The sequence below is a fragment of the Limanda limanda genome, chromosome 5, assembly GCF_963576545.1.
Source record: "Limanda limanda chromosome 5, fLimLim1.1, whole genome shotgun sequence".
In the NCBI taxonomy this organism is placed as follows: domain Eukaryota; kingdom Metazoa; phylum Chordata; class Actinopteri; order Pleuronectiformes; family Pleuronectidae; genus Limanda; species Limanda limanda.
Window position 1 is genome coordinate 25,104,389 of NC_083640.1, and position 17,982 is coordinate 25,122,370.

A 17,982-nucleotide genomic window follows, 5' to 3' on the forward strand; every position below is an offset into this window, starting at 1 on the left:
GGGGGGGGTGCTCATGTGTTGGTCCTGAATGTGGCTTTTGTGTTGATTAGTAAAATATGTCCAAACTAGAATGACACCCAGACAAGCCCATAGCTCCGCTAAGCCCCAACAGACAATTCAAGTTGCACCAAATTACACTCATCGATATCCGTCCCCTGAACATGTCTGACTGTTTTCAGCATGATTCATGAATTATTTCCAGTGAAATCAGTGACAATTTAATAAGTTCTTTCTTGGCTCATCCTTCCACCGAGTCATGTGGAACCCATACAGTAGTTTTCGTCTGAACTGACTTGGCTGAAGACGTAATGTGTCAGTGTTACTGAAATCACCCCCCCCCCCAGCATAACTGTGGTACTTTCCAAAATAAATTGCAATCATAAAATAACTAAAAGGATAATATTAATATCAATAATATTCATCAATGTAGTACAATCATTTTTGTTGTATTATTTTTGTTCTAAAGACTGAAACTGTAACAGTTTAAGAAATTAGATTTTTTAACTGCTCTACCTATTAATCATTTTGTATAATTTTGTACTTTAAAAGTTGTTATCGCAATAAAGAGAACAAAGATAACAAATATGTGGCTGTTTGTAACATTAATTCAAATGAATGATTTTAATTTGTACAACTTAACCTCTGTTCATTTGATTGATGTCACATTGTTTCATATATTTGCAGTTTCTCTTTTCACCAGTAGGTGATGCAATATACTCAGCACAAAACACACCCCCACCAGCCTGATGGTTTTAATCAGTGTGTAACACTGAAAAAATCTTACTGAGCTCTACACACCCACAACAGATTGTTGTTATTCTGTCGAGCAGCACATGTTGTGATCGTTATTGATGTGAGTACATGCAACGATCTTTCAAACAATAACAGCCCACAACTCTCATAATATCGAGTTGAGTCCCTCTCCAGCATCTCAAACATGTCATATCTTTACAGTTTGACGTCTGAAGAACCACATGAAAACTTTGCCTTGACTGAGCAGGTACAATACAAACCACGGTCACAATGAGTTTGAGGGGTCAAAGGTCAGCTGGGGCCTCCTGCTCTAATTTGTGAAGTTTGTTTTTCAGTAAATCATCCAGGGTGTGACCTGTCTCGGTCCCAGGGCGAGTCCCAGCCTCGGAGGCCCTGCAGGGGATAAGCAGGTTTAGAAAAGGGCCTGATGGAGAAGATGGATGGATGGTTGCTTATTGGAGTTTAACTTTTAATTTCTAAAAAAGAAACCCGGGTCATATTTGCTGTATTGTCACGTTAGTTTATAGTTTACATAAATAAAAACATCTGTAACTTCAGAAATATGACTGAACAACAAAGGATTTTCAGAATATTAATGAAGTTAATGTGTATAAAAATTAAATAAAATCCTTAATATGCTCTGATTTTGTGTACGATTTTCTTTATGAACCTGATCAAACATTTTAAAGTGCACATCTGCATGTTGTCCCAAAATGAATCAAGACAATGAATGCTTCTTAGAACATAGTTGAAAAATAACAAATAAAGAATAAATTAACCAGGATTTTGAGATTTTTTTCTTTATAAATACGATTAAAAATAGACTCAAGTGAACTTCTGTATCTTGACACAAAGTGACTTGTGACGATAAGAGTATTGTTGTGACATTAATTCAACTGTAAAACAATAATAAAGATACTTAGTCTTTATGAGACAGTAAGTCATTATTTTGATAAATATTATCATTATAATGACTTACAGGAGCTTTATTTGATTCCATATATATATTATAATAATATGACATTTGTTTGCCATCCAGCTGACAGGTACTGGTGCTGCGTTTATGGCCTGTAAGAAAAAACCCGGTGATATTTTGCTTTCACGTGAATAAATGTAGAATCCTAACATTTAACAAAAGGCAAATAAACCTCTAGTATAATTTAATTCAATCCCACAGGAGACAAATATCCACTGAGTTTTAAATCAGTGATGTAATGTGATGTTTAGACGTAACGTTAAAAAAAAAGGAAAACAGCGAAGTATCCGAGTTTCCCCACGGTCCCTGAAGGCGTCGGCCGCACCAGACCGCCGTACATTGTTAACGTTGATTTCGTGTTGTTCAGTCCGTCGGTTCCTGTCGGTTCGTGTCGGTTACTAACCGGAGCCCGGGTCCCCGTCCCCCGCTGCGACACCCGCCCGAGCCCCTGGACCGAACCGGACCGGACCAGACCAGACCACCGGGACCCCGACACCGGACTACCGGACCACCGTAAGAGCCTCCACCCGGCTGTTCCCCCTAACGTGTCGGAGTTCTTTCACCACCGGAGGAACCGCGCGGTGGTGAAAGCTAACGTCCCCTCGGACTGCGTGTGATAGTATAGGAAGCTAGTGGTTTACCCGGGTTAACTCAGCGGCGTGTCCCGGTTCCTCCCAGGTTGTTAGTGACAGAAAGGAGACTTTACCGGAGGGGGGGCAGGCTGCTCCGGGAGCACCGGGAGGAAGGAGGCGGAGGTCGGCGTGTTTCCCAGGGATACACCACGCTCCTCCCGGGGGGCTGTTAGCATTCCCCACCGCCCCGCCCCCCGCCGACACACTGGTAGTTTTATCGCTGTTTTTCTGTTTGTAACCCGGCAGGTGTTTGGTGTGAAGTGGCGCCTGGAGGAAGAGCAGGCACCGGGAGGAAGAGGAGAGCAGGCACTTGGAGGAAGAGCAGACCCCGGGAGGAAGAGGAGAGCAGGCACCTGGAGGAGGAGTAGGCACCGGGAGGAAGGAGAGCAGACACCGGGAGGAAGAGGAGAGCAAGCACCGGGAGAAAGGAGAGCAGGCACCGGGAGGAAGAGGAGAGCAGGCACCGGAGAGGAGGCACCGGGAGCCGTGACGTCGCCCCGGAGGTGCGGGTTCATTTTCCTTTTGTTGACCCACCGTCTTCTTCATCTTCTTCTTCTAAAACACACATATTTTCTCCTCCAGTCACATTCGAGGACCTTTCCGCCCCCCCTCCTCCACACACAACCACCCCGGCCATCATGGGGCACCGCCGGCTGTAGCCCTGCCCAGCCCGGGGGCTCCCGGTAGGGATGGTGCCGCTGTGAAGAGCCGGTGCGCCGTGTGGTTCTCCGCGGAGGGAAGCGCCTGGACACCATGACTGTGTTCAACCAGGAAAATGTTGAGGAATTTTACGAAATCGGAGACGAGCTGGGCAGGTGAGTTCCTGTTATTGTTCCTGCTGCTAACGCGTGTGAACTGGAGGCTTCTCCACGGGGGAGAAGGTGGATGAGATGCCGGGGGAAAGCTCTTCTATTCGGCCTTAACACAGACCTGAGCACTCCTCCTACACCAGTGCCTTTAAAACATGATTGAACATCTGTTTGCTTCCAACCCTTTGTGGACGTGATGTCATTAGCTGCTCTCTGTCATCCACTGAACTCCGGATATTCTCCTGCAATTAACACGAGGGGGCTGTTTTAAAAGCAAAATGTCTGAGTCAGTCGCTTTGGACATTCTCCTGAGTTCCTCCTGTCATGCCAAAGTAAAAACAATATCCCAATGAGCCCATGAGAGAAAACAGCAGGAGATTATCCGGATTCAAAACGAGGAAGTGGGGCGTGTTGATGACGTTTTTAAACACTTGATGGATGCAAAAATTAACGCTAACACCTCAGGATGAAAAAAGAGGAGCCATACATGTAGATGTCAACTTCGAAAGATTGCTGATCAGGGCTAATGTCGGGGACAGTGTGCAAGAAAAGCAATCAATCAGTCCACACACACACACACAAACTGTCATGCTTCCTATCACTTTAGCTTATTGAAATCAGTCCCAAATCCAAAGATATTCACTTTACACCCATGTGAGAGAAAGGACGGCAGCAACGTGTCACGTTTGAGCAGCTAGAATTGGCACAGTTTGGTGTTTTTTGCTTCTAAAATGATCACTAATGAATCATTTTCAACTAATATAATGGCAGAGGGGGAAATTTATGCAGTTATAAGAAGGTACATGGAAAGAAAAATTAAATTACCACGTTTATTTAGTAGGGAAATGCAGGATCGCAAATTTGTATATTCTGCATCCCGACTTCAGTTGTAAGTTTATTAAAACAGTAAAAGACAACAGCTGGAAGTCAAGATCCTATAAATGGTTGAATGTCCAGTTTCTGTCGTTGTCTTAAAAGATAGAGTCTGACCATAAATAATTCCTGAACGTCTTGTATGGATTCCCATGGAGCAGTATTTTCTCCCCAGTGAGATACCACGAAGTCATCCCACTAATGGAAGGGGTGTGACAAAGAACTGTATCAATTAATCGTCTAATCGTGGCAGTTCTAATTTTAACCCTTATACTATATCCAGAGTTTCTTAAATGTACCCACCGCACTGCGTACAGATGGCGTTAGTCCAACAAACACTAATGCATACTCTCTAATGCATAAGTCAACCACACACACACATACACACACACGAACACACACACACACACACACACACACACACACACACTACCCTTGAGAGTGGTACCCTGCTCCTGCTTCCCCCCAGTCTGACTGCATCTGATAAGCTCTGATTAATGCAGTCTATAATGCATCATTGTCAGTGATGAAGAGGGTAGCGTTTACTGTAGCTGCCCCCTTGCAGGTTATATTGCGTGGGGGGGGGGGGGGGGGTAGTCGGTATCTTTACCAGGAGAGGATTTACTCTGCAGCTCTGTTCGACAGGAGGAATGAATGTAGATGAAACAGTTTTGACAGGACGGCTGTTTTCATTCTTTGAGGGTTTTTGTTTAATGGAAAGTTGCTCAAATGACAAAGCAGCGCGGCCGCACAAAGGCTGAAGAGAAAGTGATATCCTTGATTTGCTGTCCTGACAATAGATGTGGCCGCCTTGTTTCCAGCTCATCTTTACTGCAACAGTGCATTTGTTAGCACAGGGAGTTTATGTTTTCGCTCCCTGTCCGTTTGTTTGTTTTTTTGTTTGTGAATGGATTTCCCTGGAACTTTGTTGAAGGATGTTCACACGAGCCAAGAAAGAACCCATTAACTTTTGGCACAGATCCGGACAAAAGTGGCTAATCGTTATTGCTTTCGTTAACATTGCAAATTTGGACATTTTCCCAGTAGATAACCCGTCATGACAGCTCACCAAGATTTAAGCCACGGTGTCTCAATCACCCGGTGGGTTCTGGCTGCACTATAGGTCATAAAAACCCACCTCCTCCATGTTACTGAATGAGACAGGAGCCAATAAGAAGTAAAAGTACATGTTGGTACAAGATGGTTTCGGTCATTTTAGGTAGTGAATATCATACTGATATGCCCAGTCCAGTAAATTTGGTTTTAATTGCTTATTGGATACTGTGAAACATCATGACTGACAGCTGAGACTGACATTGTTGCAAGATGACAGCGCTTGAATCATGGATATTTTATTTCAGGATAGTGGGAGGATGTGGACAGACGTTGTCCATCTTGATAGACAGTCTATTGAATTTAAGGGGACCGTTTGCTCTTGGCAGAGTTGTGCCGTTCTAGTTGACACAGCTGATTGCCGATGCCTCCTCATATGACTGTCAGAAACATGGATATGGAACTCTAAATGTCTGGTTCACAGTGACACATGTTTTCCAAAAGCAACCAATTCCTTTCTTCTCTCATGGGACCTGTCTGGAAACACAGCTTGTCCTTTTAAGCACTCACCTTCCTGCACTGTAGTGGAGAGTTTAAGTTGCTGTAGCTGCTTAACTATGCTGCCTTGGTAATGGAGACGATTGGGGAGCTTTGTGTAAGGGGATTGAATTTCTGGCTGGAGGTGAAGAGAGGTATACGTGTTTGTGACAGTCTCATATAGTCGCCATTCCAGCACCAGGATCTATTGTTCTCTAATGTGGTTTGATAAGGACATCGAGTTAAATCAGGTTATCTGCCATCATAATATAGTCACCTTGAATTTTCGATTATTCTGAGTGTTGAATTATATAAACCACACATTTGCTTTTCTTGTAAATATATCTCTGCTCTGTGCAAGCTGATTTTTATAAGGCTTTCAAGAAGAGACAGTAAAGCTATGCATGACTTGATTGGAGCTCAAGACTACAGCTTGATATGAAAATTAATAATCAGCCTATTTTAAACCTTGTTTAATCTATGAAATCCCCCTGGATACAAATACATGTGGTCTTCAGCATTAGCCTACTTTTGAAAAATGCATCCACTCATGAAGATAAATGAAAAATAGTTATTGAATTGGCTGATATAAGGTTTACACCTTGTCCACATGTAGAACAAGTCACTGGGCTTTATGCAAGTCATACAAACAAGTGGGATGAATTAGTGATTAAAGGGAACTCATTAGCCTTCAGTTAAAGAGAAGTGGCACATTGACGATTATGCATAGTTTTTTAACAGACTCCCAAACCTGTTGTGTGTGCCAGTTCCCTATATTCACTTCCTAGTGCATTTATTCATACACATGTCAATCATCAGAAGATGTATCTCCAAATAGAGAGATTTCGGTTTCATATAATTGTGAACTGAATAGTTTTTGTTTTCCGGGCAGGATGTTGATGTCGCTGCTGGCTCTGGGGAACCGAGATAAGTTTTAGCGATTTAATCAAAAAGACACCCGGCAGAATAATCTATAATAGAATAAAAGGGACCAATTTCAAGCCAAGCAAGATGAATATTTAGTGTTTACCCCAGAATGTTTTTGTCAAGAATTCTTTTAAACCATCATGCTCTGCACCTTAAACCTATACTGATTAATTCTAATGTGGCCAAGCAGCTCCCAGGTGACTCTCTGCTGTTGTTTGGGGAAAGGGGGGGGATCTGGGACACGGAGCAGCCTTTATAATGAACAGGGACATTTCAAAAGGTGCAAAATAAAAGTCTATTTGTAGGTTTTACCAAGTAGTTTTGCATGGCAGAGAGAAACCCCCATCAAGTCAGTGGTAGCTGTCTCTGACGGGCTGATATCTGATCTTCCATACGAGGCCTGTGTCAGTCTCGAATATCAGCAAACCTTTTTATGTGTCTAACCATAGAATGCAGTCATTCAGGATTACCTCAGCCCCGGTTAAAAACACGAGCAGCCTCCGAGCCTGCGTGAAGAAACAGACGTAGGAGAATTACTGTTGGATTATTCCTTCATTTTCCATGTTGTCATTCGTTTGGAGACCCACTGACTCAGCCACTTTCGTCTTGCAGAGAGAAAGATGTTATTAGCTGACTCTGGTATGCATGCGGTGCTTCTTTCATCTGGTCCACAGGGCAGATGGACTCTTATTTATTTTTGCAGTGCTCAGCCTCTGTCATTAGTCTGCATTAATGTGACCGCTGTGTCTGTGTCTCTCTACCAATCGGCCCTCGTTTAAGGTGTGTGTGTGTGCATCCATGCGTGCCTGTGTGTGTGTGTGTGTGTGTGTGTGTGTCTGTGGATGCGTTTGCCATCCATGAAGGCGGAGGAGGGACTGGTGTGTTTCAGAGTGGATTCTGCAATGCAAATGAACAAAGTCAGCATGAAGGCGTGGGACTACATTCGGGTTATTCCTCAGCAAAATTACCCCAAAGACCCATTTCTATGAATATGAAACAGGATTATATGCTCTACATCCACACGGGTTCCTATCTTAAACTGCAGGATTTCTTTTTTACCCTCAGGAAACTGGTCGTCTTTATGCTGACATTTAAAAAATAAATAAGTACAGAATATTCACTACAGCTAACTGTGACATCCTTTTTATTTGAGCACCAGCCAATACCGTAGATACACTCTGTGCAGACAGTGCCCCAGCTACTGACCTAGATATACCCCCTAGTATGGGTTGTATTATTGGGTGGAGGGGCAGACTCTAGCAGGAGTGGCCTTGATGAGACTTGTCACTCACCCGTCCCTCCCTAATCCTCCCCCCTCGACCCCGGGGAGCTGCAGCGCCGTCGCATAAATGCAGTGTTACCACTTTTCACTTCTGAGTCCAAGGGTTTAGCTTTTCATTTCATCCGTTTCAGGTTTAAATACAAAAACATCTTCAGTTTGAGAGGAGAGTTTTTAATGTAAGACTCCGGAAAAAAGAGATAATACACAGTCTGACGATGTGATGGTTCCTGTTTTGACTTTCAGTTGAGTTCAGTTGGATCTTTAATAGGTGTTTGGTTGATGTCACACAATACTGATTTAACCTGGGACCACCTCATGAAATCTGTCAAAAATATTTATTATTATATAGTACTTAGGTTAAATCCTGTAGCTCAAAGGAGGCGATTAACTTTACATTTTCACTGTGACGCATTAGAAATTAAAGGTCACGGGTGGTGATAACCGACGGTCACACTCCAGTGAGCTCAGACGTTACTGAGCAGCCAGACAGGTGATTGACACATGATCTTTCTGCCTGAGGCAATAAAGGACTCGACTAACGATTATTTTCATTATTGATTAAAAATGCAGATTATTTTTCCTTAATTGGCAGACATATTCTCTGAGCTGTCTGAGCTGCAAAGGAATTTTTGCTCTCTGCAAACTGTTGCAACAGAAAACACCAATTTACAGCTTAGATACATTTCTGAAAAGTGATAATAACCTAGAACAGTGAGCCCTACAAATAACTGGGGTCAGAGGTCAATCTGACAACTGCCTATATGCATGGATGGCAATGATAACACTCATAGTATGACATCATTGCAAGACATGCCAAACAATTTGGATAAATTTGGATAAACTCCCATTTAGTTTGTAATAAAACCTGGTGAGTCAGTGTATTCATTGACTCGATTACAGCAGCACTGACCTTCACTTTAATACCCTGCACGCTTTCAGACCGAAAGCCTTTTGATCTGGCTGTTCTCGAGCCCTGACTCCTGCTGGAACTGGGAATGAAGCCCGTTTGGTTTGGGGAAATAGGAAATCGCCCAAGCAGTGACTTTATCCTTTCCCTGACATGCCTGGTTTGGTGTTTATGCACGGTGGAGCCGAAGCCTGGTGAAGCCGAGCATCTAACCCTCATTAGTATGTAGCCACACTGAGCCGTGTGATCAGCATAATGAGCGAGGGGGTGTGGGAGAGGCTGATGCAGATGCAGAATGCTGTCTTGAGACATGAACGGTTATTTATCAACCATGTGTTGAGACTGATCTTTATTCAATATAATCCTGTCTCTAAAGCGGTTTTCAGATATGAACTCCAGAAAATATCCGGACCTTATGATGCTGACATTTTGAACAGTTTGACTTTCCCCCTATGAAATGTGCCTCAGGATAGTGTTTGGGTAAGAATATCAAATCTTGTTTTTCCCAGTTAAGTGTTTTGACCCCGCTTATTCATCCTGAGATATTTGTATTCCTCCAGTTTCATGTTTGCTTCGTGCTTGAGACATAATCAACACGCCCACTCGCTTGCTGTTGATATTCTAAACATTGGCCTGCTCTATTCTCAAATGGGCTCCAGACACTTTACTACGGGTCTGGCAGGAGAATATCAGAATGTTAGATTTAGGCTTTGCTAGTGTGGAATACAGTAGCTATATACAGCATGTTGGATATCTAGACACTTTTATTTTTAACAGCCCTACACAGGTGCAGAAAGAAACTTGGAGAACAGGAATTATTGGAAGCATAAAACTAACTAAGAGAATTGCTTGTGTTATACTGAGTTAGCCGTTGAGCCACCCTAGCTTCAGGCCGTTACTTGCAGAGCTGCACTGAAGAAAACTGTTCCAAACAAATAAATGAGCGGTTAAATTCTCCAATAATCAGTTAGCATGGATCTCAGCTCCTGATTGAAGTCACCACTGCTGGTCTGCTTCAAAGGCTTTGGGTCAATAACCCAAGCAGTGACCACATCTGTGCTCCGTTGGTGCGTCACAAATTGGCCCACAATTCCCACTTAATGTCTGAGATCAGCAGGGAATCACCGACCACTTCACAGCCGCACACATTTCAAACAATCCCCCTGATCTACCTTCAGTGTTGGGAAGGATACTTTCAAAACGTATTCCGTTACAGAATACAGAATACATGCCCAAAAATGTAATCTGTAACGTATTCCATTACATTAACTAATCTAAGTAACGTATTCTGAATACTTGGAATACTTCCGGTTTGTAATGCAAGTGTATGATTGCGGCGTTGTTATAGTCAGTGGAGCAGCAGCAGTTTAAACTCTCTCTCCGCCGATGCGGCGGGCCAGCTGGATGTCCGGCTCCCATCCTCTCCCATCTCTGTGCCGGTCCCACCGGAGGCTGAAGGACCCCCCCCCCCCTGCGCCAAGGCTGCCTCGCGCCGTGCAGCGATCGTTTCGGCGTCGAGCGTATCGCTCCAGGAAACACACTGAAAAATGATTTTAAACGATATTGATGACATTTTATATGATATAAATGATAAAGTATGCATCCCATAGTTTGTATTCCCCTTCTGTTGTCCTGGAGTTTTAATTTTACCAATTTTACCGATCACATTATTAAATGCCCCCCTCTGCCCATCCACTACAGACACACAAGCAGTCATAAAGATAAAAAGAGAGGGGGGGGGGGGGCGGAGAATACGTAATTTACCCTCGACACCCGACATTGAACGGAGCAAACAGCGGAGAAGTTCTTGCAGATAGATGACATTAAATTGGGACGCTGTTGCAGTTAATGTTGGAGCAACAAGTGACTATATGCTTTTATACTACTGGGTCAACGGGTGATATTATTAGCGCTGCCCGGCGCTTCAGCGTCCGGTGTGAACCCGGCGTGCCTCGCTGGCCTCCTGCAGAGCCATGACAGCGGAGCTCTGGGAGCGCAGGTCGGTCTTCTCTCACCAGGCGCTGGAAGGGCAGCTTGCGGATCAGCAGCTCCGTAGATTTCTGGTAGCGACGGAAGTCTCTCAGAGCCTCGGTCCCGGCCCCGAGCCGGTAGCGGTGAGGCTTCTTCACGCCGCCGGGGGAAGGTGCGCTCTTACGGCAGCCCTGGTCTCCAGCTGCTTCCTGGGGGCTGTGCCGCCGGTGGATTTACGAGAGTGAATAAACTCGAGAAGTACCGTCATGTAATCCACTGATTTCAACAATGTAACTGTATTCTGAATACCATCTATTTAATTTGTAACTGTAACGGAATACAGTTACTCATAATTTGTATTCTAAATACGTAACGCCGTTACATGTATTCCGTTACTCCCCAACACTGTCTACCTTTGTATGGTTGCAACTATCCTGCATGTATTTACATTTTAGTCATTTAGCTTACACGCTTATTTACTCACTGAAACTAATCCTCAGTCTGAGTGTTGCCAACGTTATGTAGTAGTAAGGAGAGCGTGAGTCATAGAGGAATGATAATATCCCCGTGACCTCAAGATCATCAAGTAAGAGAGAAGTGCTAGAAACATAAAAATAAGTCAAGTAAGAGCTAAGAGCGGTGAAGGGTTCATGTTTCTTCAGAATTGGTGGAGAAATGATGAATTATAGAATGATGCACAGTTACTGGTGGGCAGGTTTTTCTTTCTGTTCCGTGTCTTGAAGGCCGGTCCGCCCTCCCCTGATGACTTGAGCCTCGCGAGCTTGTCTGTCAGACGCCTCAAATTGCGGTCAGCTCACACGTCAAATTGAAATCTGACTCATTTGGAATGTCCTCGAGTCGCGTAATGAGCTATTTTCAATTAACGTCTGCAGTCAATGGAGGATAATTGGATCCCTGCCAACTGTGTTAGCGGGTGAATGGCTTGAGTGTCACGCTCTTTACATGTGTGTATGGATATATATATGTATGTATGTGTGTCTGTGGGGGGGGGGGCTACAGCCCTTTGTGGTCAATTAGCAGAGATCTTTGGGCAGTGGAACGTTGGAACTGAGGAACTGTAGCTGAAACTTTCCTCTTTTCTTTCTTTCATCCTCCTTGAGTTACTCTTGCACTCTCCCTAATACGCCGTCACAAGATCTGCTCCCCTGCAACTGACACTAATGAATGTGATTACTGCACATGAGTTAACTGTACGTTGACATTCCATTGACCATATGTAACGTACGGTTGATCAAATAGAACTGGGTACAACCGTTATTCTGTGTGAAGGGAGTGGTGCAAACCTTTTCTACTGCATTCAAAGGATGTTATGTAACACTGCTTCCAATGTGTTATCATTAGTATTTTATTTTCTCACACATGCTCGCCCACTTAACTCGAAGACAGTTCCCTGGGAGGATGTCAAACTATATACACTTTCTTGTATGAAGCATTTTCAGAAAGTTAAATAGAGAATGTACTGAAATAGGCATTGGAAATTGATTTTCTTCATTCGAACGGAAAGACTACTACCTGTCTAATTGACACCATGCCGATAAAAAACGCACGCCTGTCTTTAAACCAATCAATGTCAAGTATCTGGCCCACGCATGTGATGACGACAGGACGTACGTGTGTCATAAAAAAACAAATGAACAAAGAAAAGAAGCTTGCTTCAGACTTTCAGGTGTGAAGATGAATTAAAACACTGCCCTTGGCTGTTTCCTGTTGTTTGGTAGCCTTTCATTCGCCCACTGTATTTGTCTGGAAAATCCTCTTAAACATAGGGGGTGACGCAGAAGCAGAAACAACTTATTTCTCTTGAGTAAACATTCAAAGTTATGGGTATTTAATATTGGCCTGCGGTGGATTAGAGGATAAAAACAGCCCTGCCATCTTGTCGAGGATCAGAGCTGCAGTTGTAAAATGTTGGACATGTGCTGTGTGTGTATATACATCAGAAAGTACGTGCAGGTTTGTTGTGGGGTGTACACGAGAAAATGTCAAAGCGGCGATCAGCAGTGTTCTGTCGCGTCAGTCAGTTCATGCAGGCAGTGAACACGCAGGTTTAATGCTAAAGACTCTTCTCCATGTTGTGTCTGCTGTGTCTGTGTTTGATGTCTAACAGCGGTTTGAACAAGGAGAACCGCACGTTTTCCACACATGAAACTAAAATGTGCATTAATTTTGACACACTGACCTTTTCTTTGTTAGACGTTTTCTAAGGAGTGTTTTTCCTTGTAACTCTGAGAACCCAGCCGATGCCTCTACACTCTCTGATGGATGAAGTTTGTTGTTTGCTTGGGTTCTTTTTTACATAAGATAATGTGAAATAAAGGTCACTGGTTTCAAAGCTCATCTATTATCAGCATCAGTCCATTAGCTGAAGCTTCTGACTGCAGCAGCACAGGCAGGATACCCAGTAGTTAGTGGGAAACCTTTTGATTGGCACCTGGACAGCGATGGGTGTTTTAGCTATCAAGTTAATCAAATGCTGTTCCACCATCTTGAGTTTTTAATCCTGAGCTCATTTAAATAACAGGATCTGCAATGAGCAGCCAGGTTTTTAGCCTCAGAAAAGCCATTTTCAAACTGGGATTAGAAATACGATTTAAGGAGCTACGTGCAACCTTGGCACATAATAATGTTAGAGCTTGTGTCTGTGTTCCTGCTGGAGCCAAACAGAGCTTGAAGGAGCCATTAGTCTCTGTTTGACTTGTCAGAAGACATTATCAATGTTTTGAAAGCAAAAGCAGAAGCCTGGTTACTTACTAATTTACTTCTCTGCACAATGTAAAGGTCAGTGGAGGAAGTTTTCTGTCCCTTTCAACATAAATTTCTTATAGGGACCTGCATTACATGAGAGTATAGGCTGTGTTTAAGTGCCTCTTTGATCAGCTCTGTTTTGAAAGTGAGGTGTAAGGAGGGATTGGACCAGGGCCGAAGCTCTGAAGAGGCTGCAGCGCTTAAAATCATACAAATAATCATCAAATAATGACCCTGAGGGACTGGCTAAGGTTGACTATGTTTTTTTTTTAAAGCTTATTGTTTAGCTGTCAGTCCAAATATCTACTGTGGTTTTTCTCTCTGAGCTGTAGTTATTGTTTTTGGCCTCAGTTGTGTTTTTCTTTAAAGCTTCAATAACTGCTCAGCACAGTCAAACTAACTGATGGCAGCAGAAGAAGCATTTAGTAGCTTAAGAGTTGGATCTTTCCTTCAGTAGCTGGTTGAGACCAAAAAGAGTGAAAAAAGAGGGGAGATGTTGGAGATGCTAACCCAGGTAGATGGAAACAGATCTACAAGTGAAAGCTCAAAGCTCAGTACAAGTCTGTAAGGGTCAGAAACTGAAGTCAGGAAGGGGACAAGATATAGCTAATCTGGGTTTTCATGGCCATGTGTTTTCTATTGCATTGTTGTTTGTTTAAAATAGTGACAAAGCATCAGAAATTACATTTTTGTGCAGAATCAAACCCAAACGAAAGCTGCCTCTTGTTTGTTAGATGCTACAGCGCCCCCTGGCTGTATTGCTCAGACTGCAGCTCGTGTTTGTGTCACGTAAAAACTCCTGACTTTGAATAGCTCCAAATAAATTCATGTATGATCAACCATGTTTGGGGCTCAAAGGTGTGTAAGTTGGCCTGGAATCAACTGAGCTAGAGCGTCATGCATTTGAGTTTTATCTTTCTCATGCTGTCACTTTTCCTGGATTCTCTCTTCTGCTTTCTCTTCCTCTAAATGTTGCCTTACTGCTGCTTGAATGTCAGTAACATTTAATTATATTCTCATGACACAAATAAAAGGATATTATGAAACTTTCCAACAGTTTTTCTGTATCCTGTTAAACCTCTCGCAGTGTCTTGCCAACCTTTTTCTGTTGCCTGTTTCTAGGTGGATCGTTGTTGTCGTTCTGAGTTGCCTTGGCTGTGTTCATGCTCAGACTGTTATTGTTTGGTTTCCTTGAAAATCCTCTCCTTGAAGCTCAGCGGCCCCTTTGTGCCGTCTCTGATGTGTTTCTGCTTTAGGATGATCAAAAGAAAGGGCAAGGGCTTCTCAAAACTCGGCTCACTTTTAATTAATGTCTGCAAGGTCAGAAGACAGGTGAGGCAATTGAGCTCCGTTAATCTCCCAGTCATTTATTCATAAAGTGAAGTCTTCATCAAACATGTGTACGTCATCACTCGCCTACTTGTCAGTTTGTCTCATAATAACACATCAGCACATAACGTCTTTTGCCAAACCTACAAAACCAGTCTGCGCGCCTGCCGACTTTCCTTGAGTCATGACAGTTAACTGCCTCGAAACCAGCTGAATGTCAGTATCAGCAGACGTATAGGGGCCCTGTGTTAAAGAGCAAGAACAAAATAAAACAGGAGACGACGGATGGACCAGCTGAAGCACCAACAGCTACCCCCCCTGTCCCCTGTCCTCACCCCCTGCCACCACCTCCTTGGTTGTCAGAACAACCGTCTTGCACTTCTTTCAATTTGTATGCACTGCCTGATGTCATGTGTTTAACAAGCAGAGCACATCGGCATTCGCAGAAGAACAGGTGAAGCAAAGCCTGTCCTTTTCCTGAGGACCAGCTGAGAGGGGCTCAACCAATACCAGGAAATGTCAGATGAAGTGCAAACCCGAAAGCCTGATGCTGATGGCGATTACCTCCAGTAATCTTTAACATTGTGAGGTTGGGTGTTTGTTTTCAATTTTTTCTTTGATTTCGCAGATAATATTTCATGGATCTTGATTTTTGCTAAATCAGGCATGTTTTGGGGATTGTCATTTATGAGTGAGTTTCGATTCCTTGCAAATCCAAATGAAAATCTGGATATTGTGAAGTTAAACGTGGTTTGATAAGGGGACTGTAGGGCCTTTGCGGAGGTATGAACGCTACAGGGTGCCATTCTTGTTATTGAAAAATTCTGAGAATCCATGTGTTTGATATGATTAGTTAAATACATATATTTAGTGTAATAATAATAGGATGGGAGTTGAATATTGAACCTTTGTGGTTCTGACTGGAGATTTGAATCCAGACCTTTTCAGTCATATCTTCTCTCTACCTCATCAATTGATCACATCGTTACTTGCTTAATGGCACATACATAATGTTGATGTGAGTCATAATCACACTATAATCTGTAAAATTTTCCATTACAGTTCTGTAAAATGACTACATTGATAATTAAATAAGAGGAACTACCTCTGCTAACTAGCTTCCTGGGGAAATCACCAGTACGGTTATGTTCCTGTTTCTGGTAAGTTAAGTGTTACCATGAGAAGATTTTAAAACAATGCTGAGGCCAATTGGGAAAGTTACCCGGCACTCACTGTCATCGAGATGTGAGAGAAGGTGAAAGCGTGACAATCCTCAGTTTGTCAGTGTGTGAAATCTGCGGTGATGCACGTGCCTCACACTGTCTAAAGTGATTCTAATCAGTCCCTCAAGTTTATTTATATGGATTTTAGTTGACGTTTCGTGTCCACTGGGAGTTTTGTCACCAGCCAAGAGTTTAATTCAGAGACAATACCAAAGACTCAAACTTTCAGATTCAGAGAATATGTGCATTAAGCCGTAGAACAAGCTTGGATGGACTTCAATTCCAGTATTTCACATTTAATGTTATTTTATCAGGTTGTCGCAGTTATCTCTACCTGATTAATTCATTCTGTTGGAGGATGTCTGTCTGGTCTATTACATCAAATCAAATCCCTGGGATCATGGTCACATCTGTTCTTTGACAGTAGAAACCTTTGGGGAATCTCAGAGGCTGTACATCATAACAGCTCTGTGGATGGCAAGAGAAACCTTTCACCTCTCTTTACCTTTAAGCACAATGTTTCCATTGTTGCCACTGCATTAAAACCTGGGGGCTGGGGGAGGTGAATGACATTCCTCTGACACATTGAATGGCTTCTCACTGTGGCTACGAGACAAGGGCAAACACTGCCTGCCTCTCATTTAGCTCCCTGTCAGTAATCTGTCTGTCAGTGCTGTCGCTCGTATAGTTTCTTAAGCCGCGACTGTCTGACTGTACGAGACTGAGTTCACGTTGAACTTTAAAACAGCCGCAAGTGGAGAAGGTCTTTACGCCTGTACTCTGCAGCCGGGTTAGAGCTAACGATGTCCCAGTGGCCTCTGGGTTTAAGGTGCTGAGCTTCCTGGATCAAGTCTGCCCAGTTACGTTCATCAGATATTTGTACTGTCATTATCAACCCACATTATTTTACCATACTAGACAATGATTTACTGTCAGAGATATGTTAAGTATATCTTAACAGTATAAAAACCTGTAAATTCATATCATTGACCTATCTTAAACCACATGATGTATTTTTCATGTCTTGAAATATATTTCAGACAAGCATTTTTTAAGTATAGTTTCTAAGGGGTCCCAGAAGCGTAATAAAGATAGTTTAGCCATGTCAAAGTAGAAGTGTCAATAATAATAATCATTTATATATTTCTTATAATCTACTTTCATTTAATAATTAGTAATAATAGTAATGATAGAATAGGTGTTGGGGTAAGAAAAACTCCATCAGGACATCCTGACAAAATCTGTATCTCTACACAAACACACTCTCACGCTGTTTACGCCCACCCATCTATCTCACACTCTTCCTTCCTCCAAACAGCGCTGGTTCCTCTGGTCGGTGTCCGAGTCCTGTTGCCGTGGTTACCCTTCCGCTGTACACAATGGGCATGGTGGTTGCGTAATGTTTTTCTACCGGTGCCGTTTGCGGGCCGCACTACAGCTGAGTGGGCAGCAAACAGTCCGAGGCGTCCTCCCACACTTGGCTCCATGCTAATGAAAAGCTTGGCCTCACCGGGGAGTTTTCACACCGAATCATATCGGATAGCAGAACGCCACAGACCCTCCGAGGTCAAGGGTTCTGTCCTGCTGCAAACACACATGCTCTTTTGGCTTCTCTGTCACTGGTTGAGCTGCACATCTTATATGTGAGGCTGGCACAAAGTGAGCATTACATCTATGAAACTCTTTTTTTTCCATTGGCGTAGTAGAGTCACAGCAGTGATGGAGTGATGTGTCTCCACTGCCCTTTAACTTATCAACGACCCTAACCCACATGAAGCAGGTTTGTATATGTTCTGTTTTAAATGTGCAAAAAGGAGAAAATCCACATATCGGGAAGCTCCCATTACAGGGATTCCTCTGCGGAGGAAGATTCTGGTGCTCTACACTACACTACGACAAATAGAATCCTTTAATCGTGATTATTTCTGGAATAATTGAATAATT

The 17,982-nt window shown here is 43.1% G+C and overlaps 1 protein-coding gene across 1 annotated transcript in view; it reads left to right on the forward strand.

Moving 5' to 3' along the window:
• The first annotated feature begins 3,073 nt into the window (after positions 1 to 3,073).
• dapk1 (death-associated protein kinase 1) overlaps positions 3,074 to 17,982 on the forward strand; it is a 60,106-nt gene continuing 45,197 nt past the window's right edge. Inside the window, exon 1 of the mRNA XM_061072308.1 lies at positions 3,074 to 3,176. Coding sequence (XP_060928291.1) covers positions 3,115 to 3,176 — 62 coding nt within the window. The 5' untranslated portion in view covers positions 3,074 to 3,114. The remainder of the gene's footprint in view (positions 3,177 to 17,982) is intronic.